At 39.5% G+C, this 23,663-nt stretch overlaps 2 protein-coding genes across 8 annotated transcripts; both read right to left on the bottom strand.

The window, feature by feature from the left end:
• Window positions 1-748: 748 nt before the first annotated feature.
• On the bottom strand, window positions 749-16,180 carry adam23a (ADAM metallopeptidase domain 23a). 7 transcript variants are annotated; one of them, XM_047813858.1, is made up of 27 exons: window positions 15,899-16,179; window positions 15,082-15,305; window positions 14,168-14,244; window positions 13,673-13,736; window positions 13,515-13,597; window positions 13,149-13,212; window positions 12,976-13,048; window positions 12,766-12,851; window positions 12,598-12,663; window positions 12,288-12,356; window positions 11,974-12,140; window positions 11,442-11,526; window positions 11,199-11,286; window positions 11,039-11,090; window positions 10,815-10,914; window positions 10,290-10,361; window positions 10,023-10,112; window positions 8,802-8,882; window positions 8,622-8,672; window positions 8,438-8,501; window positions 8,249-8,354; window positions 8,017-8,136; window positions 6,914-7,082; window positions 5,679-5,790; window positions 3,694-3,784; window positions 2,226-2,422; window positions 749-1,481 (listed from the first exon to the last, which is right to left on the bottom strand). In XM_047813858.1, the coding sequence occupies exons 1-26, from the start codon at window positions 15,975-15,977 to the stop codon at window positions 2,410-2,412; spliced, it is 2,346 nt and encodes a 781-aa protein (XP_047669814.1). In that variant the 5' UTR covers window positions 15,978-16,179; the 3' UTR covers window positions 749-1,481; window positions 2,226-2,409. The 7 variants fall into 7 exon arrangements, with proteins under 7 accessions (XP_047669814.1, XP_026989249.2, XP_026989248.2 ...); XM_027133448.2 differs by lacking the exons at window positions 2,226-2,422; window positions 3,694-3,784 and adding an exon at window positions 5,386-5,476 and having other exon boundaries at window positions 15,899-16,180; XM_027133447.2 differs by lacking the exon at window positions 2,226-2,422.
• Window positions 16,181-16,546: 366 nt separating this feature from the next.
• zdbf2 (zinc finger, DBF-type containing 2) lies at window positions 16,547-23,585 on the bottom strand. The gene is made up of 7 exons (XM_027133347.2): window positions 23,241-23,585; window positions 22,385-22,486; window positions 22,253-22,297; window positions 21,950-21,983; window positions 21,563-21,662; window positions 20,418-20,548; window positions 16,547-19,224 (listed from the first exon to the last, which is right to left on the bottom strand). The coding sequence occupies exons 3-7, from the start codon at window positions 22,287-22,289 to the stop codon at window positions 16,908-16,910; spliced, it is 2,619 nt and encodes an 872-aa protein (XP_026989148.2). The 5' UTR covers window positions 22,290-22,297; window positions 22,385-22,486; window positions 23,241-23,585; the 3' UTR covers window positions 16,547-16,907.
• Window positions 23,586-23,663: the final 78 nt, after the last annotated feature.

The following is a 23,663-nucleotide window of genomic DNA, read 5'->3' as shown; positions in this document are numbered from 1 at the left end:
CTTTCTTGATTTATTGATTTTCTTTCACGTTATTTTTTAGATTCAAACTAACTAACTAACTATGTAAATTCCAAAGACAGAAAGACCACCAAACTTTTTTTTATGTTTTATTAACTTTATTCGTAAGTTTCCATGGGAAAATGAGATTTTTTTTTAAGTGTTAAGGAGATAATAATTAACATCTGGTGCCCTAAGTCAGTGGAGAAACCCCTTGAAAACCCAAAATGACCCCACCACCAGATCCAATCGATTGCCCGGTACTGACTACTTACAAGTATTTTGTATTTATCTGTCCCACAAGTATGAGTATGGTAACAAATATTCAATTTTTAAAGGTCCTTTTTTTTTAAAACATTCATTTTAAATAGAAGTTATTAATTTAAAATACCAACATGTCCAAGCATATAAAAGACTGCCTAATGAAAGCAATTTTCGTTGTTAGTATCATTTCTCTATGGTACTGATTCATAGGGTTTGTGCGACATTTCCTTTTTGCATAGTAAGTAAAAGTTAACTGTTTTTCCTTTTGACATGCAGTTACCTTAAGAAGCGTGGCAGGCTTCACATGGCTCCGTGCCCAGTGCAGTTTTTTTCATGCAGCTCTCCAATTAACCGTTAGGACAGACCACACATGGTGGTTCAGTATAATAAGGGGAGCGGTTATTGACATTACCAGGCATATATAATTAATTGTGCATTTGTGGGGCGATTTAAGGTAAACTCATTAAGCAGAAAAAGAAGCTGCTGGCCAATTTGTTGGATGCTCTTTCTTTGTTTTTTGTTTTTTTTGTTCATTAATGTGGCATAAAATGCCTGCAATACAACATGCTGAAACTTGAAAGAAAAAGCTGTTTAAATTCATGTCCATGTAAAACAATATTGAGACCACAAGATCAAACTCTCATGTGCGTCTCAAAATAGAATGAGTTTTTTTTTTCCCATGTCGAAGTGTGTGTCTGGCGATCTAGGTCCATTCGGACAATATGGCCACTACAGGCGAGTCCCACCTGGCAATGATTCCACAGTCAATGCAGCATAATCAGTGTATGCTCTTCTCTAGATTGCTCTTCTCTAGGAATATTTGCTCTCCATTTTTTTCCTCTTTGTTTTGAGCTAGTGACCCTCCACTGCCATGCAAGTGCCAGAGCCAGGGATGGTCATGCCAAATCAAGCCAGAAAGTCAGGAACAAGCACACACCACCATCCTAAACTGGGTAATGGCTCAAAGGTCATGGAAGAGTAGAGGGGACTAGGGCAGGCTTTGGGTACAAGACTTTGTGTGAAAAAAATTCTACTCATCTTTGTCTTCCTTCTTTTTTTTCTTGTTTTCAAGTAAAGCTAACTGGCTGTCAGCAGCAGGAGAGGGTACAGTCCAGCAGGTAGCTCACTTTCTGAATCCCAAGGGAAACCAGGCGAGGCTGTAGTCTCCGGTCCTTTAGATTGCACTGGCGTTGGGGTCGTACCGTCTTTTTTTGACGTTTCTTGGTGGCGTGGCCAAACGCAGAGGGAACAGAAGGTACAGGAGTTAGTGCAGGCAATGCCAGAAGCATCAAAGTTACACCACAAAAGCTCTTTCTGAACACTGAACTTAACCACTGAACCCGAGCAACCCAGCAATCACCATATGAAAGCAATCACATATGAGCAAGTACTTGTATTGAACTTGATAAATAAAGTTGTGTGCCTTGATCTTGATTTTTAAGAATTAACAAACTGCTGTTTTAAGTATTCCAGAATATTATTCCTGTAAATATTAAGTGTGACACTGTTTGAAATTGTTGGGTTGCATGGGGTAACAGTGGCCCTCCTGTGCAGTTGGAATGGACGTAGAAGTGTCCCTCCTACTGGGTGTGAGTGTGCATAAGAAAGACAAAGAAGGAAATGGAAAAACAACGTTACCTCCTGGGAGAGAACAGTGACACACACAAAAAAGGGACTAAACAGTGTACAACACTGAGGGTCAGAACAGGATGTTCACACCCACAACATGAACGACGACGAACAATACCACCAGCAACAACAAGAAAGGCAACAAGAGTCACAAACGACAGAGGGAGGTTTGACACAATCTCCCTGTAGCATGGCGTGATGTGGGGCATCCCAGCAGTTTAACATGCACCTGTCCACATAGAGGTTAGGCGGGAGACGCCACTATCGCTGAGTGTGGGGGGACAGAGGAGGAGGTTCGGGGAAGCATGCAGGTGCGGTGCAGCGCGTATCTGTACCAGGTCTCAGTGAAGCAGGCAGTAAAGGCAGCAGTGTCGGGCGGGTCCGGGTGGGGGCGTGAGGGGTCTTGCTCTGTTCTAGGTTTTCGAGGGGGGGCCAGGGCCTTCCACGAGGTTAGAGAGAGGCGTAGCAGCCAGCCATGGTACAAAGGCTGCCTACGACACAACCTCCACCCCTCTTCGCTCATACTTTCACCCTTTCAGACAACGGAAGGGGAAGGGATTGAAAGAGAGGTCACGGCGAGGAGAGCGGGTCAGAAAGTGGTCATCCCACCCCAATTCCCCCTGAAATAAATCAAAACCCGACCCCTAAATACCAAAATCCCCTCCCCATGAACCCTGGAAAACCGTCCCCTCCCGCCCAGCGAGGTGAGCTTGGCCTTTGTGCAATGCTCTTATACACAGCATCCTGTTATAGCTGTCTTGTAGGTGCCAGTCCACATGCACAAACCTTATGTGGTCAAGATGCCATGTGCAGACCAGCATGCTGAAGTGAGCTAAATCCCCCTAGACTAATATACACTTTCCAAGGTAAGCTAGCTAGTGAGCCCATTAGCTACATTATACTTCCTGTCAAATTCTTTTTTTTTTATAATGAACAAATTTTATGAACTTAAATGTTTACATTTAACACAATAAAAAAAATACAAAAAGGCACTTGTTTAAGCATTACAAATCCATTTAAAAATCCAATGCAACAGGTTTATCAAAAGAACATTTTGGTTTATATACTATGGACTGGATTAAGAATGAAATTGAAATTTCACACATCTTGTTTGTAAAAGAGAAAATAGCACTCAAATTTTCTGATCGTTAATTAGCATCTTCCTCTTTGTTCCCATCAACTTATTTTAATAGAAACATGATTCATAACTGTTATTTTATCATTTTGCACGCATGCATCTCAAGCGTCGGGCCAGTTTTCTGGAGGTTCTGCTACAGTCTACAGAGGCTTAGCCGATCCCAAACATTTTGTATGAATAAATTAGAACCAGATTGAATTGATTAACTGTGTGATTGATCTCTAATACACATTTTATTAATCAAGTATTTATACATATTATACATATTATCAAATTAATGATATATACATTATATAATTTTATAGAGGTTATCGTGTGTGTGTGTGTGTGTGTGTGTGTGTGTGTGTGTGTGTGTGTGTGTGTGATGTATATGTGAACTTAGTCATGAGTCATAAGTATGCCTTTAGCAACATTACAGATTAACTAAATATTGATTACAAGACATATTTATTAATTTATTATATTAGTATATTTTATAGGCTCATACATTTTAGCCCACATCTTCAGAAATGCCACTCTTGCATGCTATGCTATGTAATAATCTGTAGCAGAAGCTCAGGCCCTGATGTATGTGTGATGCTGCTATGTGTATGCATGTGTGTTTTCGTGTGTGTTAGCCTGAACCAGGCAGGCAGGCAGTAAGAAGCATGCGGTGTGAATCTTACTTAAATCCCCATCCCGTCCCCCCCAGCACTATGGCTGCCATCAGGATGGCCCCCGCGATGGAGCCTATGATAAGGTTGGTGGCACTAGGACCTGCAGAGGGGCATGATGGGAGAGAGACACGATGTAAGCTGTGCAGGGCAGTACACACAGCACGTAGGCTTTTACACATGAAATGAAAGAGGATGTCATATTCTCCTTCACTAGCTCCATTGCATTCGCTGCTCCAGCACTAGTTGTTAGAGAGCCTTAGAAAAGTTTCTCAGTGTGTCTTGGATGGTTATCAGGACGATACAAATTGCAGAGTATATATGAGTCCAAACAAAACATATTACTGGTATATACAGGAGCATGTTGATGTTGGTGGTTAAGGTTGGCACTATTAAAGATATAACCCATTAAAAATCCACAAAGCACTCGCTAAGGGCGACATGACTTAGTGACTAAAACATAGTAACAGTGCCTGGGGGTCTGACAAGACTACGCTTACATATATACACATATATATACACATATACACAACCTGAGCAACACACAAACACTAATAAAGAACCAATAGTCCTATTTTTCTATTGTAAGGGCTAAAATATGACGCAAGACTAAGGCATTTTATATTATAGGCCGGACTGAATAAATCACCTAGCAGGGCCCAGAACTAAATACACATAAACGAAGGAAAATCCATCAATACACATCTTCATGTTTGCTGTTAAGAAATAACTTATAGAATTTTTGTTTTGTTTTCCATCTATGGAACAAAGAACAACAGCAGCAACAATAGATCATTAGAAAAACAAAAACAATATGATGTTGAAGAAGAGACCAGGGATAATTTCATTCTGGCCCAGACTGTACATTCACACAGCCTATTGTTGACAGTTGTGTCAAGTGATAGTGTATCGAGGCTAATTGCTCCAAGCATGCTTCACTGACATAGCCATAAAAACCAGCACTGATCAGCACTGATTGACAAAGCGTTGCATGAAATACAGTGGATAAGATGCGTTATTTTGACGAAACGAGTTTGAACAAAAGAGATGGCAAAGAGCACTCATAGTATTACTATTTACTGTGCTTGCTATTAGGAAGAGACGCATCATGTTAGAGGACAGGAAACACGTGTCTATCGGTCTTTCTAACTGTTACTGATTCTGATACTAATGAAAAAGTAGTAGAATTGAACATAAACAGAAAGATAAACACACACACATTCACACACAATTTGTGCAACAGATAAACGAATACACTGAAGCTCCGTAACACATTTGCACTCTCTGGAGCTGGTCTGCGTACAGAGTACTTTAAGTACATAAGTAGGCTTGACGATTTTAAATTCTGCATTTTCATACGCATCTGCTTATTTCTATACATCTCTGTAAATCCTCCTTTCTTATTTTCTCTTTTTCTGTGTGTAAATGCCCCACATGGACCAGAAAGGAGAGCAATGCAACACTGCATCACACAGAGTAATAATGATAATATCCAAAGTGATTACAGTCAAGGAAAAAGGGAGAAAATGATATTTACTGATCGATCCAGCAGGTTACACAACACCGATCAATCACATGGCACAGGCACAACAACCACGATGGACAAAAGCCACTGGGAGGAAAACACACAGACACGTAAACAAGGGATCACAAGATCTCCCACTCGTTTGGGGAGTGGCGTTGAAAGGGATAAGAAGTGCTTACTCTATTCCCCACCCAGTGCCTCCAAAAATCACCCCCAGGGCCAGAATGGTCCCTGCCACTGCCCCTATCAGCCTGTTAGTTGCCACGCTCACTGCGCAGAGGAAATAGGGGGGATTCAGAAGAGAAAATGTAAGTTAAAACCCCAAGCTATGAATCCATATGCGTATGGGGAAGCCCAGTTTGAAGAAGTGTTTTTGTATGTGGTTGAGGGTCTATATTTGGGTATCACTGCAATTAAAGTTTTATTGCTGTCTGTTTGGAACAGAAATAAGGCAAGGAGAGGCATCACGAACCCTTGGGACCCTCATTTTCATTGGTGGGTGGTCCTTTCGGTGGGTCGTGCATGCTGCAGTCTGTTCCAGCCCAGGAGGCATCGCAGGTGCATGTGGCTTCATTATTGCACACCTGAGAATAAAAGATAAATGCAGCAAAATATGATCATTCATTTACAGCATGGATGGTATAAAGACAGCCAAGAATCTACTGGGTAATCTAAGCAAGAGACAACTTAACTGCCCCACCCATGCTCCAGAAACATATCAGATATCAACAACATCAATAAAGCAGCTGTTTAGAGCCTCTGTGATGCAAGATCCATTCACCACAGCACATTACCATTAAAACCTTTGTTGGAAATAAGAGTGCCGGCTCTCTCTGGTACACAACACAATGCATTCATTAACATTAGTGCAGCTATAATTGCACCTCATTCAGATGAAGAGAGCACAGTGGGAGAGAAAGGTTGGAGCTTATTCAGCAATGTTTCAGCAAAAACGAAAAATAAAACATTTTTATTTTTAAGTAAATTGATTACTAGAGAGTAATTAGAAAAATGAAACCGGAAATGTTACAATCGTTCACAAACAGATTTTCTTGCTATGTTTGACATATTTTCTGCAGCTAACAAAGAACTCTCTCATGCAGAATTGTCTTGTTTCCAAGAAGCTCAAATATTTTGTCCTGAGACTCTCCTGTGGTGGAAAATTTACTAAATATTCCAAAGTCATGAAACCGGAGACTCCTTCCATAAATATATCCTTATAGACACCTTCACCATGATAAATGATTTGAGGATTTCTTTGTTAAAAAACTTTTCTCATATCTTTATTATAAGTCAAGAAAATTATTTACCTCTATGTGACTTGTTGTAACAGTAAAAACATTCATTCATTCATTTTCTACCGCTTATCCGAACTACTCCGGTCACGGGGAGCCTGTGCCTATCTCAGGGGTCATCGGGCATCAGGGCAGGATACACCCTGGACTGAGAGCCAACCCATCACAGGGCACACACACACTCTCATTCACTCACACAATCACACACTACGGACAATTTTCCAGAGATGTGCTAACCACTAAGCCACCGTGCCCCCCCCCAGTAAAAACATTAACGTATTAATATAAACATGTGATTGGAAGTGGCCAGAACCGGTGTTAAAGAAATTTATTCACCAAACAGATTCATATATTAGATTCCCAGGACTGGAAATAAAAACATATGACAAGCATGTTAAATTTTGTGACTTACTCCATGTGAAGAGCACACGCGTCCATTTGGTCCAGAAGGACAGGCTGTAAGGTTGAGGGAGGAAATAGGCATACACTTCCTCTCAAGGCACATCATGGAGGGGCCACATGGTGTCCCGTCCTCCACATAACCCAGATCAGTGTCATCATCCAAGAGTACACGGCCACCGCTGAAGGTGCGAAGCGAAAGAGATGAATCCAAACAGAAATGAAAAGGAACAAGAATGAGATCATACATGAGTCATCTCATATCTCATATATATCATAGAGCTTAGCCTTAAAAGCTCTGGGTTTGAAACCAGAATCCTGAATACATACAGTATGTATAATACATAAACTGTTCAAAACATTATCTATTATAGTTCATTACGGAATTTGTCAATCAAACTGGAAATATTATAAAATAAAATAATAAGGCTGTGAGAGATTTCACCAGAGATATCTTTCCTGAGCCATCAGCAGCATATATTGGCATAAGTATTGTTAATGAAGATTAATAAATAATTACTTACAGTTGCTGTGTGCATGCAAATAATCACATGTCGTTATGATAAACAAATAGACAAAAATATGCAATGTGAAAATGCTTTTCAAGCAGATTGTTTTATGTGAATCATTTAGCCACTTGCCCATCAGGGAACAGTTTAATAATGACAAATATGCTTCATATAACAGTTTGTATAGTCCAATAAATGTGCTACAATTAGCACAATTCAATTCGAAGTCATTGGCTTCAATGATGTCGGGAAAACCAGCAATGGTGGTGTAAACCAATGGGATATGGCGTATGATGAAACAATTTTAAAAACATGTATTCTATTACCGCACCCTTCTATACCATCTATATTGACTAGCTATGGTTTGATAGAGGATAGCACTGAGATTGCTAATGGTGAAGGTCATTCTGACTGACAGGGTTTTGGGAGATTCTTTTAGAGTTTATTTTCTAATACTTGGAGTCCTATAATCCATGATGCAGCTGATCTCCATCAGCTCAATCAGACCTACTATATAAACTTTGTTTTGATTATTTATATTAGAACATTTCAAAGCATTCTTCTATTTTGTAAAGCATTTTTATTTTTGAAACACGGTGGTACTGACCTGCAGTCTACCAGACGTCCCTGATGGTTGAAAGTGGTGGGCGTGATGTCGCCCTTCAGCGTCCCAATCCTGGGGTTTCTACCAATGTTGGTGCACAGCAGATACCCACAGAACACATCACTGCAGAGGGAGATCGTTCAAGGCAGATTTTTTTGACACATGCACATCAAGATCTGTAGCAGAATCTCAACATGCAAGCTCAACAATTAATGACAATTAAATGTGCACTTACTGTTTACTGCAGGGGATCCATTTCTCTCCATCTTTCCCACAATTTCCTTTCTCCGTCCCCTCGGTGTTCAGCTTTTCGTAGCAGTGCTTCTCTGAGCCTCCTGCCTCTGTGAGGGTAAAAACAGAACACATTATATTTCTGTGGCTTAGTCAGTGTTCACATTATCTGTCTGTTTTTTTCATAACTTACTTGTACCCCAGATGTATTTGCACTGGCTGTCTCTGGTCTTACATTCACCTCCATAACATCGTCCCTGGAGCAGCAAAAGATACAACAGCTCTGGAGAAATGCTTAAAGTACATGTTTCATCACAATCGCCTGTATTATTAAGTGATGGGCATCATATTTTACTCTGAGAGTAAATATGGTTCACCTGGTTGAGCTGACAGGGATACCCATCCTGCTTATGTAGATTGGGAGGACACTGCATGAAAAGACAGTTTAGTAACATTTATTAGCTTCCCTAAGCATTCAGCTCGGAGAGTACATAATCACGAAAGGATGCGCAACATGAGATTTGTCTGTGTGACCGTGCATGCGTGCATGTAATAACCTGTCCTGAATCTCCTGAACAAGACTCTGAAATGTCGCAATCATTCACAGAGTAGCGGCAGCCGTAGCCCCTTGGAAGAAACTGTTGAGAGAAAAAAACCACAAGAAAGAAGTAGATTATGTGTTTTGAAGGCTGCCAGTATAACTATGACCTTTTCAATGACCTTTCAAAGCTAGCCCCCAAACAGCAAAGCAGAGTTGCAGAGAAAAGTTGAGGTTTATTTATCTGTTTTTAAATCTACATCCTGCAACATGCTACAACACGCCGACTGAGACTAGTGATTCATTTTCAGAGGGGCCCAAGAGATGACACAACAATAAATAAATAAATAAATAAATAAATAAATAAATAAATAAATAAATAAATAAATGGAAATTCAACTAGGAAGAAAAGATCAGATAAATTCAGGGAGAGAAATGATAAGAAACAACAGAATTCAGTCATGTTAAATCAAGCATTCATGAATAAGGAATAAAACATGATCGGGTGTGTTGTTATGGCAAAATAATCAAAGAAGGCGTGAGGTAATGTGTGCCTGAAATAACACCGTATCATTTTCCTCCTCTTATACTTTTATATCTTTTACAGAATCATATGTTGTACTTTTAAACAATTATAATTATGTTAATGCTGTGAAACATCCTTGACACAAGCTAGTTCCTGTTATCACTCGCTATTATATCGCTATAGCGGCTATAAGCAGTCATTCCTTATCCAGGCGCTTTTATTTATTTGTTTGTTTGTTTGTTTGTTTGTATTACGCTTAAGATTACATAGAGCATCCTATACACAACTCCTTCCAAATGGATGTTTCTATTATAGAAACAATAACGTATTAATAATGTATACCTGCGATTGACACGACTGTCATAGCTAATGGTCTAGAAAATTTATCAACGTCTTCTGTCCAATCAGCTCATAACATAACAGATCATTGAAAAGAAAAGCAAGAATTAAAGTTAAAAAATGTTTTGAAGCAGCATAAAACAGGCTGTTGCCATAAAACAGAGATACAACCATGATCTATAAGTTACATTGAATGTAAACTCCATAGATTGCTGGAACTTGGATGGGGTTATCCAATAATTTCAGCAAGCGCCACATTTATTTCTGTAATTCAATAAGGAGCTTAAATAAGACCTGGATGCTTTTAGAGATGCTTCTTCGTACAACCCCCCTCACCATTAAGAGAACGAAGACCAGCAAGTGCTGAGCTCTTACCAGACAGGTGCTGTTGCAGCACGGCCCATCACTACAGTGAGCGCCATTAGACAGCGAGCACTTCTTACAGCAGTCTTTATAGCACTCCTGCTTCAGAAAAAAGCACAAGCACATGCACATCACACTGCATTCTTACAACGCTCATACATTTTTGATGTCATTAGAGACCGGATCGGAAGACACAGCTTTGACCGGAGTGACACTAATGCAGATTTATATGTGCTACTTTGCAATAATAAGTGGTATTAATGGTGGATATTAACTCACCATCCTGGTTCCACAGTCACACTCCTCTCCCACCTCTACATACCCATTGCCACATTCTGTAGCCTCGAAGAGCTGCCAACAGACACAATATTATCGCTGACTTACAGTACGTACACTGTGATTATTCATGATTGTGTGAATGTACAGTATAGTGAGAAATATTTAAGCTGAATAATCTGCAGACTGTGTGAGGGAAGATATGTATGTCCTAAATCACCTTCTTATACTATGCACTAAAAGCATGTAGTCTGTATTGTGTAGAAGTAGGACACACTTTTGAGTTTGTAGTAAAAAAGTAAAAGTACTGGGACATACTGACACGTCATGTTGCTTAGTTACGTACACTGTCACCTTGGTGCAGTTAATCTTTTCTTCATTCGTTATTCCCTTATGTCGTTTATACTATTATACTCGATTTATTTTATTTTTAACACATATTTAGATGTGTTTAAAAAGGATTCTCTCATACAATATTCAGGAAGGATTATAGGCAAATTTGGACACAGCAGTGGTGTTTGGGATCACCTTATTAGGTCTGTTGAATAAACAGGAAGCTCCTCCCTTTAGCAGAAAGTTTTTAAAGTCTGTGATACTGCATTTGGAGAACCTGCGAGGATGCTGCACTCTGAAATGAAAGATGAAAATTAAAGTTTGTTTACTGTAAAATCGATCATATTCTGATGTCAGTTATGGAAGGAAGTACAAGATTTAAATCGACATTGGTGTGTTGTGTGTGTAAATATGTATACCCGGTATCTTCCATTATGCATCCCACCCAGGAATCCATGCAGCCGCACTCCTCTGGACAAGCACGAAATAGACAGAACATTAAGCTCAAATCCAAGCCGTATATCACCCCTGAGGCATGTTAAAAAGAAATTGTGGAGTATGACACAGTTTCAGACATACTTCTTCTGCTAACAGGGTCCCACTGGATGCCCAGATTCTGTGCCAGGCTCTGGGAGAGAGAGGCAGCCATCGTCCAAGTGCTGCCAAACTGAGAGATAAAGAAGAGAGAGAGAGAGAGATAGATAGATAGAGAGAGAGAGAGAGAGAGAGAGAGAGAGAGAGAGAGAGAGAGGCTGTAGCATTTTAACTTATGTTCTATTAATGCAAACCATTCATTAGAGCTGATTTGGAAATCAGCTTCACCTCGTTAACCCCTACTCCTCTTCCCATGGAACATACGCCTCCGATGTAGGCCATGCTGCTGCGGCCATAATGAAATGTAACATTCCTGAAACACAGACAATACTTTATTCAGTATAGCAATCAACTATACAAATAAAGGGAAAACAAAAAAGACATTCCAAAAAAAAAAAAAGAAATTGTTTCTCTTTGCTGAAAATTAACTACAAAAATAATACCCTATGTTACAAGACATAATCCTCAGCATACTTACGATAAAAGCTCTGTAACATGGTACTTATTTGTACATGTTTTGGGCCTGTGGTGAGCAAGTTTTGGGGCTATGTATTATTTACATCATCTGATTGAAACACTTGCCTGTTGAACTGCTGCAAAAAAAGGTTATTTCACCCATGTGAATTAATCTACATTCACAAATGTCACAAATGACAATGGTTGCTGTACTCAATGTGACCTTGATTTTAAGAAAAGCACTACATAATAAAAGTTATATGTTGTTTGACTATAGATCCATTAATCCCCACTGAAGCCTCACGTGAAGAGGTGAACAGCATCCGCGTTGACGCCGATGTTTTGCTGCCGGTACTTGGAGAAATCTTTCAGCATGTCCAGAGGCTTGACACTGAGAGGAATCCTGTCCCTATCTGTCCAGATCTCGACAGCAACCAACACCACGTGTGTGTTAAGCTGTTCCTTAAATATCTGAAGGTATGGCATATAATAGACAATAGATGATAGAATATGGATAATATATACACAATAAATAATAGGTAATATAGGTTTGGTGTTGGCATTGAAATGAACAATCATGCTGCAGCATTGTGGCTTTTTATAATTTATATTACTTACAGCGTCTACAAGGTTCACCACTGATTTGGCAAAATTCCTTGTATGCTTTTTGCTTTTATGTCTTTTAAACTGGAAAAATGAAAATATGATGTAAATATTACACAAAAACATGTATGGGTTACAGTTACATTTGTTGATTTGTTGTTATATTGTTATTTGTTATATTGTGCCCCCTTGTGACCAACAGCTGTACTTCAGATCAGAGCATGTGAACTATACAATCAGAAATAAATATTCATTACTTTAACTTTGTATTAACTAATCAAGTAAAAAAAATTTTTCACATTTATTTTCATTTTTATTAACCAACCGTGTTGTGGTCGCTGACTATCATGATCTCCAGGTACTTGATCTCATCAAACACCTTCTGTGGTACCTAAAACAGACATTAAAGCATAACTACAAAGTATAAACACTCAGAGAGAATTCAAGAGATCCAAGGAAAAAAAAGGCAAAATAATGGAATTAGAGTTCTCACTGCTCGTTTCCTGCGCCGCCTGAGCCAAGGCATGTCGGACAAGATCTGTTCTTCCTCCTCCTCATCCTCCTCCTGGTCCTCAGAAGCTGAAAGAGAGAAAGACATAGACAGATGGAGAGGTGTAACCATGGAAACCAGGCTAAGATCCATGTAACTCACTGGGAATCTTAAGAAAAAATAATAAAAAAATTTATAACTGCAGGTTCATACCAACATCAGCAGGGTCGCGGCCCATACGGAGTGACGATGTCCGAAGTAAGGTGTGGGCCCTCGGCCCCGTGCCCTGTAGGTCAAAGTTCAAATAATGCAGAGTGAAACTGGTCAAATATAGTCATGCAGAGTGACATTTTAGCAAATGGAAAAAGCCACATTGTGATTTTTACCACAGCTTGAGTTTGGTTCAAGGGCGCAATGAGGTAGACAAACATTCCATCGTCAAACATTCCACTGTGGACAAGGAACAGAAGGAAAAATGAATAAAAATTGCAAAAACAAGAGGAATCATTTCACGTCTTTGTGATATAAAATATCATAATTGCTATCATAGTACATGTTGGCCCTCTCCGTCTGTCTCGCTCTGTTATCCACCACCACACACTAACATGATGACATTCAAAGCCTTTCATGAGCCCCACCTGCCATCTGGCTTCACAGTGGGCCTCCAAACACACACACAAGCATTAGCAAGGTTTGTGTGCACACACACTCACACACACCCACAAACACCAAGGACTGATGCTGTGTCTTACTGGAGCCCATTGCAAGTGGACAGAGCAACATGAGAGACCTCTTTCCCTCTCACTTGACCATGGTAGTAGCAGTGTTCGCCTCCCTGAAACCACACAGACACAATGTAACATGAGATTTGTCTAAAACGGTGTGTTTATAAGCTATATGTGCATTTTACCTTGGAGAAAACTGGTTTGTCTTTTTCATAGTGGATCTCAACATAATTTGAGGACAGCAAATCACTAAAAAAAACAACAACAATGAATTAATTGGCATACTATATCAATACTATAATAAACTATTGAATAATTGATTACATTTCTATAGCACCCTATGAGGCTAGAAATGCTGCCCAGACTAATGCAGGTTATCAATCTATTTCAGTTCACATTACATATTAAAACTCAGACACTGCAATGAGTCACTGCACTTATATGAACACAGACGCACACCCACTCACCACCCACGAGAAGCAGACGCATATCTGAAATCCCTTGGACTCTTTTTAATCCCAGAGGTTTCGTTTGCTAAGTGTTTACTTGAACAGTCTCTACAGTCTACGTTGTACTAACTGCGGCTCCTTTGAGAAAGTGCTGTGGTGACTGACACTGCTAAATGCTTCGCAATTCACCCTCTCTTTGCAAACAAAATAAACACACATCGCTACACCTACTTGTTTAGTGTAAGATCCAGAATAAAAGTAGAACCAAAGGCGTCCAGCTGGAAGCTTGCCTGTGCCAAGTGGATGACCTAAAGGAGTTTTATTAGACAGACAGACACACAAATGTATCATGTTCTTTTACTGGTGTTTATGAAACACCAGTAAAAGATTACATTTACATCATAATTGCCAGAATTTAAACACGGGTAGCTGAAAAAACACTTACTATATAGAACTTTTAGTTATTTAGCTTAACTTAAAGATGCAGAAAAAAAAAACACTTAAATTACGCAGCAGTGCTGTTTTTGGCTGAAATGCTGCACTGGCAGCCTGAGGCAGGACATGTGAACTGCAAGCCCTTCGTCTCTCTATAGGGGTAAAACAAACTGCTATAACTGCTACTTTTGTGTAAAAAAAAAAAAAAAAAAAAAAAAAAAAGAATGCATGAGTCCACGCACCAGGCTTGATGATGTACACAATGCACCACTCTCAGCAGCTGCCGAGAAAGAGGGAGGGAGGAGGGAAGGGGGGGCAGGTGGACTTGCAGTTTTTGCCTCACAACAATAAAGTGCTCAGTCAGCATTCCATCATACGCTCGGACATGCACTCTCAAACGTATATGCAAAAACTATATGTACATCGCCTATATACAATCAAATGCAAACATTTGCATTCAGATTTAAGTACATGTTTTAAAGACTTCAATACTGACCAACCTATCAGGCCACCAATTCAAAATGAATTACATACACTCTCACAGCCAGGGGTGCCGTAAAGGATGGGAGGATGCACAGGGACTCCTATATACTAAAACTGTCCAGGATGTGAGTTGGGGTGGATTTATGCAAAAAATAAAAAATAAAATAAAAAATCCTCCTGGCACCCCTGCTCATCCATCTTTGATCGTACATCTGGGTCTAACTCACCTGGCCTTCACTGGCCTGGTTTCGTGCACGAGTGTCCAAGTCATGGTATGTGTTTTCTGTTTCCTCATTCACGTAGTAGACCAAGCGAAAGGGGTAAGTGATGGCCACCTCCTTCTCCTGTCTGCTTGTAACGTTCTCATTTCTCTTAGTCTCTGGTGCTGTCGTTGCATCTTGCCACAGTGTCGCAGACCCTCGCTCATTGACAACCTCATTCTCCGTGGAAACTGCAGGACCAACATGCTGTTACTTCTGAATGGAATCCCCTCAGTTAGTAACAAACAGGGCTACAAAAGCAGCACTGAGTGCAACAAAATCTGCTATTGCTCTGAGTGACCCATGAATTACAAAACAACAGAATTCCAATGTAGACTAAAGAAAGCCTTGAAAGTCAATTCAGTTAATTCAGAAAAATCCAGCAGCTACTTCTCTGGTAATGTAATGACATCTTGTTCCACAACAAGACCACAGTTGTGTGTTTAGCTCATATGTGAATGATATAAGATGACCATATAAGGATTAGTATTGTAGCTGTATATCAAAGATTTATTGCTTTTACACTGATGTTTGTTTGTTAAAGCTTTGAGGCCTGCAAAAATCCGTGTTTTACTTAGAGACTAGCTGATACGCGCATAAGCAATAAACCCAACTAAGTAGACTGCTAATGGAGGCGTATTCCAAGGATGATGGGGATGTCCTAACGCGGCACAGGCATTTCCAACACATTGCAGTCAAACACGCAAAGCGCGCCTGGTTAACAGCCTTGAGCATGAATCATAACATGTATGTTATCATATTAATACAAGTAAACAGTACCTACCCACTGAGGCGGAGGAAAACGAAGGTAGCAGTGTAATTAAGACGCTAGCGAGCAGACTCGGATGGAATATCAGACGCATGATTCATATTTGAATACCTTTAAATAATGACATCAGGGCATCAGATCGCAACGGAGATCCTGGCCCATGATTGCGCGAGCGGAAAGAATAAAAAGGAAATAAAAGGATAGAAGGATGGATAGTAGCGAGGACGACAGGGAAGCTGAGGGAAAGAAGGTTGTAAGACTGGAAGGCGGTGGCCAAGCAGCGCATACATCAGGAGAGGTACTGCGCATGCGCGATGCATCCAGCTCTCTTTCTCTTTCTCCCCAACATCTGCCTCTGGGTTTACGAATACCATTGGCACACAGTGACACTCTCTTCTCTAATCACAGTGGACACGTTGTAATATTTCTGGACCTAAGAAGTAGGCCATTAGGTGAAAGTTATCGTGTTATTTCACCATCTCATATTATTCATGATAGGGAGGAAATAACATCCGCATAAATATCAGAACAAATATAATAAGGGTGTATCATTCAAACGAACAACAAATCTGGTTCTGCAGCTGGGGAATGGCCAGAGAAGTGAAAAAGAAATGCCAAAGACAATGTGAAAGAAATACATTTATATAATAAACTTTAATGTGCAATCATTATTAAATATTCAACCGCTGGACAAAAATATTCATTAAAAAAATGTAAAAAATATTCCCTTGAACCATTTTTAAAAATGCATGATTTGACTAGGAAACAAGAAATACAGACAGAATGAATTCCACCTAAAAATCCAGCTGTGCAAAATTATACAGCAATTAATAGACATTAACAAAAACGTGTCTACATGTCTGTCCTCACATATAAAAAAGGTTAAGCTAAAATGCTGGCTTTTAAGTTAATGTTTTGCCTGTTGTACAGTAGGTTTAATAGCACCGAACCCAATAGGGTAGACTGCTAATAGTGAGTCCGTTGGATACTGTTTAGGGGCCAAGACATCCACGTTAGAAGATGCTTATGATCTGGGTGAAGTGCTGGTGGAATTTCTATTCCGGGTTGACATTCTATATCCGGTAGCAACACGGGTGCTGACCTTCCGCTGGAGAACATTCCTAGACTTTGCCCTGGCTTTGGTTGACTTCCGCTTGGTCCTGTAAGAAGGTGAGGATGGTTTTTTGGCTGGAGTCAGAGGTTTATCTGTACCTCTCTGCCCCTGTTTGCGACGTCTACTTTTTGTTTGGTCCACTTGTGCCTGTGCATGGTCTGATGTTGGCTTAGTCCCTGTAACCGTGAGAGAACTGCCTGTACGTGAAGGACGTTTTGGTCTTGAATGGGAGCTGCCTGTGTGGGAAGCAGATGACCTTATCTGCCCCAGGAGGAAACGGCTGCTGCTAGAGATGGAGGATTTGCTGAACAGGGCCTTCTTGCTGGAAACAGAAGAGCCAGGATCAGAGGGGCCCACACTGTCCAGCCAAGAGCCAGAGGTAGATGCAGAAAGGTCTGCCATGCTACTCTCACCCTGACCCTTTCTAGAGCCTCGAGGTGATCGTCCCTGTACTGAACCTTGGAGTTCCTTGTTGATGTCTGGACTGAGACTACGGAATAACTGTCTAACGTGGGAGAGCGATTTGGTAGTAGGGGTTGAGGGCATCCCTCTAGGTGGATTCTTAAGAATTCTATTGGTCAGGGGGTCATAATATTTGAGAGGGGTCTTTTTGTACTTGTATTTAATTGTACATTCTTCATCACTTGATTTCCGCTTTCTACCCACTCTCTTAACAGGAGTGGGCTTAAAGGAACACTGCCCACCATCTGGGGAAGAAAGAACATAAACCACAGTTTTCGGCTGCAGAGGGCTCATAATTTTACAGTAGGACGCAGGGAGCTTGAGTGCACACATTCTTGTTTTCATGTCTGGTGTCCTCTCAGGACTTGGGTCCTTTTGAGTCTCACATATACTGAGTAAAGTAGCAGTTTCAGGTAATGTTTTTCTCCGCACTAGAGGAAAGTTCAAGGGTGCAGTTTGTGTTCCATGGCTCACCTTCACCACTTGACAGCGTGATGCCATTCTGTATATTCGATGCCTAGTCTTCCTAAACACAGGTATGTGTTTTGAGTCATCCTCATGATGCTCAATAAGAGGAAACACATCTTTACACTCAAAATCAGCCACCTTGTCCTCTTGATTCCTCCTCTTTTTATCTTTCCTGTGGTGCTTCCCAAAATTAGCCAGTGATTCACTGTCAAAATAGCAACGAAAGCAGCCCTGTCGGAACTCTCTCACCAGGCAGTCTATCTTTAAGTCATCCTCATACCTTACTTGTGCCCATGTTTTTCCCACAAAGGATGGTGGTATGTGTGGAAGATCTGGAACGATCTCTTCAGCCTCATTCCTTTTAGCTTCCCCAGGATCCGTATTCTCACTTTCTAACACAGTATTCAATGCGGTGTCCAGCTGGGCTTTGTACCCTTGGTCTTCAAGGTTTATATGTACCTGCGTAAGGCATGCAAGACGTTTATCCTCGGTTGTGTTTTTTTGCAAAGCTGCCTGAAAGGTGTTGTCCCATTCATCACTGTCTTTAGACTCATTGGATTGCAAACTAAGGTGGAAAACACTTTCCTCCTCCTGGCTGGATTTAGGACTGCGGCCATAGCAGTATCTTTCAATGACCTCTTCAATAATCTCCCGTATTTCATCTGACTTTTCACTAAATGACTTTACCTTGTTTGGCCCCTTCCAGAGTGGTAGCACTGCAGTCCTAGTTAGCTGTGATTGCCCATGCTGGGCTTTTGAGGTAATGCACTTTGTGACTGGTGATGTAGTGGGGCCTGGACTTGAATCATCGTCTTCTCTATGTCTATTCGTTTTTCTGTGTGCCTTCCTGTGTTGAAACCTTGGGGATTCTGGAGTTTGAGAGCTACAAGGTTGTTTGAGTTGTAAGGTTACTGCTGGTGTTGTCCCTTTTGATGCGTGTTGTCTGTCCATACCAGACTCGCTACTAGTCCTATGTAAGAACCCCTGTGTGGGGGAATACCTTTCAGGTAGTGGGGGTTCAATTTTCAGTTTTACTGTTTTAAAGCCAGCTTGTTCACTCTTTCCTATCGCAACACCCAATGGCTTAGCCACAAAAGTGCTTGCATGTTCTTGATTCATACTACATGTGGTAGTGGGTTCAGCTTGCACCATCTGACAGAATTCTTCATCAGAGCTGAGCATTTCCTCTCTGGTCCCAACAGAAAGCCCGTCATCCTCCGATCTACAGTATACCTCTGATAATACTTCTCTTGGAACTGGTACCTTACTGAGGCAAGGTAAGTCAGCATGGGTGGGACTAAACAGATAGAAAAACATAAAATAATAGTGCAAAATTAGTGGTTTAGACAATACTTCCTAATACAATACTTCCTAGTATATGATTACTATGAGATGATAATTCGAACAAAATTAAGATTATGAACAAATACTGTGGAAAGAAAAAAGTATCCATATACATCTCACAAGGCAAATCTCGCAGAAATGATAAATATCATACACCAAAGTACTGTCTATTTCATTAAATAAACTAACCTACACAATTCCTGGTGGATTTTAAACGAGTAATTCCATACACATATTTGATCACATATTTGATGTTTTTATCCAACACCAAGTCTATGATAGGCTTTATTAATAACTTTTATAATTACATTTTTAAATTTTTACCCTAGCTGTTTGAGACGGCAATTAATCACATAACCATATAACATAGCAAGCCTGCAAAAGACTAAAAAGGTTTAGACACATCACACACTTGATTTATCTAGTGTTCTTAGCTTGTCTAGTATTTGCTCAGAGTATTTATTTCAACACAACAAATACTTTCAAACCCATAATTTCTGGATACATTTAAGTTCCTGTCAAACGATGAATGGGATTTCTGCAGGAGTGCTTAATATGAACAGAATTTGATAAAAATGAGTCATGTGGATTTTTCCTTGAATGCCAAAAAATAAATAAGTAAATTAATATATTTGTACATATTGGTGTGTGTTTTTCATGAAACATCACATATAAGGTGGCACTTTTCCATTTTTCTATTTCCAATGCTATAATGATGATAAAGTTTTAAGTCAAAATTAGACATGGCACAACTCCCCTTTAATCTTTTCCAATTCTGAGATCTTGCATATCAAACAGATATGTGTACAGATTTAATACTGTTTTCTTTAAAATATAACTGTGTAATTTGTGGATTTCCCGTTCCAAAATTAAATTTGAATGTACTGGCCTCTTCCAGCAAAATGTATAGCAACTTATACCCTTAATATGATATTATACAAATATGCTCTGGTTACCAGACTCTAAGTTACCAGAAAGACTCACTGCTAGTAAATGTTATGTGCTGCCTTAACACAATTTGTGTCCTGTGTTCACAGCATTTTTATTAGACTGCCAAATCCGGCCTGAGTTCATAACTCTCAAACATAATCCTGGAATTGCACAGATCTGATGAGCTTAGAATTTGTAATGAGTTATTAGGCACACCGTGTGTCGTTGTAGCCATGAGGATGGTTATGAAGCACGTCCTGGAGGAATCTCTCCATCAGGTTTCCACAGGATACATTTGTCCTTGCTGCTCGTACCACCACTTCTCTGTGCCTGGTGCTCTGGATGTGCTACAGAATTCCACAAAAGGAAAAAGCAAGCTAGTTTATATTATAAATTGAAGGAAAAACTAAAACCATAGCTTCTAAACATCACATTAACAGTCTATGCAGCTGTAAATAAAAACTTCTAGCGAGCCTAGTTGTGAAATGGAAAACATTGACACATTGATTACAGATTTACTTTTGTGCTGCCTGGAATATAGCAGTGAATTTAAGTAAAGAAAATGTGGGTGGTCTGTACATAAACATGATTCATCTTGGCTGATTTTATTTAGTTTAGGAGTATTCTTTATGAATCTATTTTCCTTTTCCTAAACATGTGTGCTCAACAGAACATTCTCAATCACATATCGCAAATTAATTTGTAATTGTCATATGTCAGCACAATATGTGTGATGTTTTAATTTCAGTATATTCAAATGCATACTGAGTTAGCAGCTGCTTGTTAATTTACATCAATATGGTTCCTTATTAAAATACCATTACAAACCCCATACGTTACAACAAGCGGGCAATCAATATATGTTTAATAGATAATAGGTAAATATATTTTTTTTTAATTTAACGTATTATCTCTTCTGTTTAAACATGTATTGATTGCCACATGTTGTAACGTATGGGGTTCATAATAGTATTTTAAAAAGGAACCATACTGACACTTAAAACCATCCAATCACAACTTTTTGAGAAGCTGCTCATGCTGTATTACACGTCAATAAACATGACAAACCATTTAAATCCGGGGCTGGGAGCGAAGAATCTGCCACTGTTTCTCTCCCCGTCCATGAAAATTACACTAGCTTGTTTGTGTTTGTGTATTTGTGTGATTATGTATTTAGAAGAGATTTCCTCAGGGTGTGTTACACTGTCATGTGTGTTACACTGTCACAGCATGAGTAGCTATTCAAAAAGATGTGACTGGTTGGTTTTAAGAGTCTCAAAGGAAGCTTGTGTTAGACATTAACCCCTGTATTTGGTGATTAAAAGCAACAATGCACAGAATAGAATAATAAGGTAATATACCTGCTCTACGCTGTTATACACGACCTGACAGTAGCTGCAGAAGCCCTGTCGCTGTGAAGGGTTTGAGGGACCAGCAACCGGCTGTTCCATGCTGCTTGACCTATGGTGTCAAATAAATTAACCAATTGTTGAGCCTTAAACATGAACAGTGCTTAACTAATCAAACCAATGTTAATGGGTACTTTATTATTAATATTTAATAAGTACAACCCATCTAGATTGTTCCCAGGACAGAACATATTTCCACTATGACCCTGATCAGGATATTATCAGTCCTTGTAAAAGCATGTAGTAAACTCTACAGATCTCAGATCAATGCCATTAAGGAATACTAATATTTTAGCAGAAAAGAACTCTGAATTTTTTTTTTGTTTAACATAAACTCACCTGTCGGCCATGTTGGTTTGCTCCCTATCTGCATCTAAAAAAAATAAATATATTTTTTAATATATATATATATATATACACACACACACAATTTTAAAAATGAATAATAATATTTAAGCTATATCCCTGCATTTTCCTAACTGTTTGGAGATATGTGAAAATGTATCAGATGTCACTGCCTTTTTTTTTTTGCTTTACTTTTCAGGTTTAGGTGGATTTTAGAAGGAAATTCACCATGAAGTGGGATAAATACAATACAGTGAATGAAAAAGAAAGAGTGAAAGAAACCTCTACAATACTTACTTTCAGCAGTGGGTGCTGGTCCCTCCTCCAGAGGCATTTTACTGTCTGAAAACAACGATAGTTAGGTTTTCTCTGTGACATAAATGTTACAGTTATCTGCATAGATTTGTTGGTATTATACAATATACTCACCTCAGGAGGAGAGCTGATGAACTTTACAGGGATTTCTAATCACATAACTACAAATATACACAATACCTCAAGGAACCACGTGAGAAAACTTAAAGGTCTCATCTAAAACCAAGCAACACACACAAAATGACAATAAGGACATGTTGGAGAATTGTGGGCTTTAACATTAAACAAACAAACAAACTTTATTGAACACATTACATTTATATAAGCACATTATACTCCACGAATAACTTTTTTTTTTATCCCAAAAGATCTCTATTGTTTTTGGAAACCTATGAGCTTTATATAAAAAGAATCTTATGATTTAGAATCTGAATTTGTTAACTTGTTTTGCCAAAAAGACAAGTTAGCTCGAATAGCCAAGCTAAGGCTAATTGGCCTGCAGGCGTTTCTGCCCAAATACATCGCCCAGGATATATAGTGCATAGTGTAGGGCGCAGAAACCTATTTACACGCCCCCCTTTAACTAACCCTATGTAGTGCACCTACAGAGGTAACATGAAGCGATTTGGGACACAGCCGAAATTCGCTAGCATCATCTGCAAGACGAGCCTCGTTAAACTGATGTTTCCTAAACATATTCATCTTCCCGGTTACAGCAGATAATATTTTACTTTTTCCAAATGTTACTTTCTTTTAAAACCAAATACAACAGTTAGAAATTCCCTAAACACACAAAACAGATGTTTCAGGTATGTTAGCTATTAGCAAAGCCACTGTTATGTAGCACGACGACACTTCTAGCGATTTATTCATTTTGTGGATTTGACAAGCTGGCAGACCAAAGGATGACATGAGTTCTTTAAGTGCATATGAAAAAATTATTTGCTTAAATAAAAACTGGGTTCCGTACTTGCTTTCATCGGATTGAAAATGCTACTTTCAGATCCCATCGGCATCCGTATTTGGCGCAGCTCTTTCCGGGGCGTGACGTCAACGGAAAGCGCGGGAACCCGCCCTGATCTCCATAGCCAGGATTTTAGTAATGGGGCTTAATAAAGTTTTACTATTGAAATGTGCAGTCAAAATGAGTTACTTATGTTTAAAAGTTATCTAAATCTTTCTGGGTCTTTTATACTCTCCTAAAGCCTTCCATATTTATTCCAGCTCCTTGAAGGCCCAATAATCAGGTTTTTGTTTACCTCATGAAGTGATGAACTCCAGAACTTCTTTTCTCCATAAAATGTTGGTCAAGAAACTTCAGCTATTGCTCAAAATCATTACTTCTAACAGTGTGAAGTTGTTTGCAACAAAACAAACCCCAAATTATCTCAAA

Source organism: Tachysurus fulvidraco, chromosome 5 (assembly GCF_022655615.1).
Source record: "Tachysurus fulvidraco isolate hzauxx_2018 chromosome 5, HZAU_PFXX_2.0, whole genome shotgun sequence".
NCBI classification, from domain to species: domain Eukaryota; kingdom Metazoa; phylum Chordata; class Actinopteri; order Siluriformes; family Bagridae; genus Tachysurus; species Tachysurus fulvidraco.
Note: the sequence above shows the minus strand (reverse complement) of the source record. Positions and strands in the feature narration are given on the sequence as shown.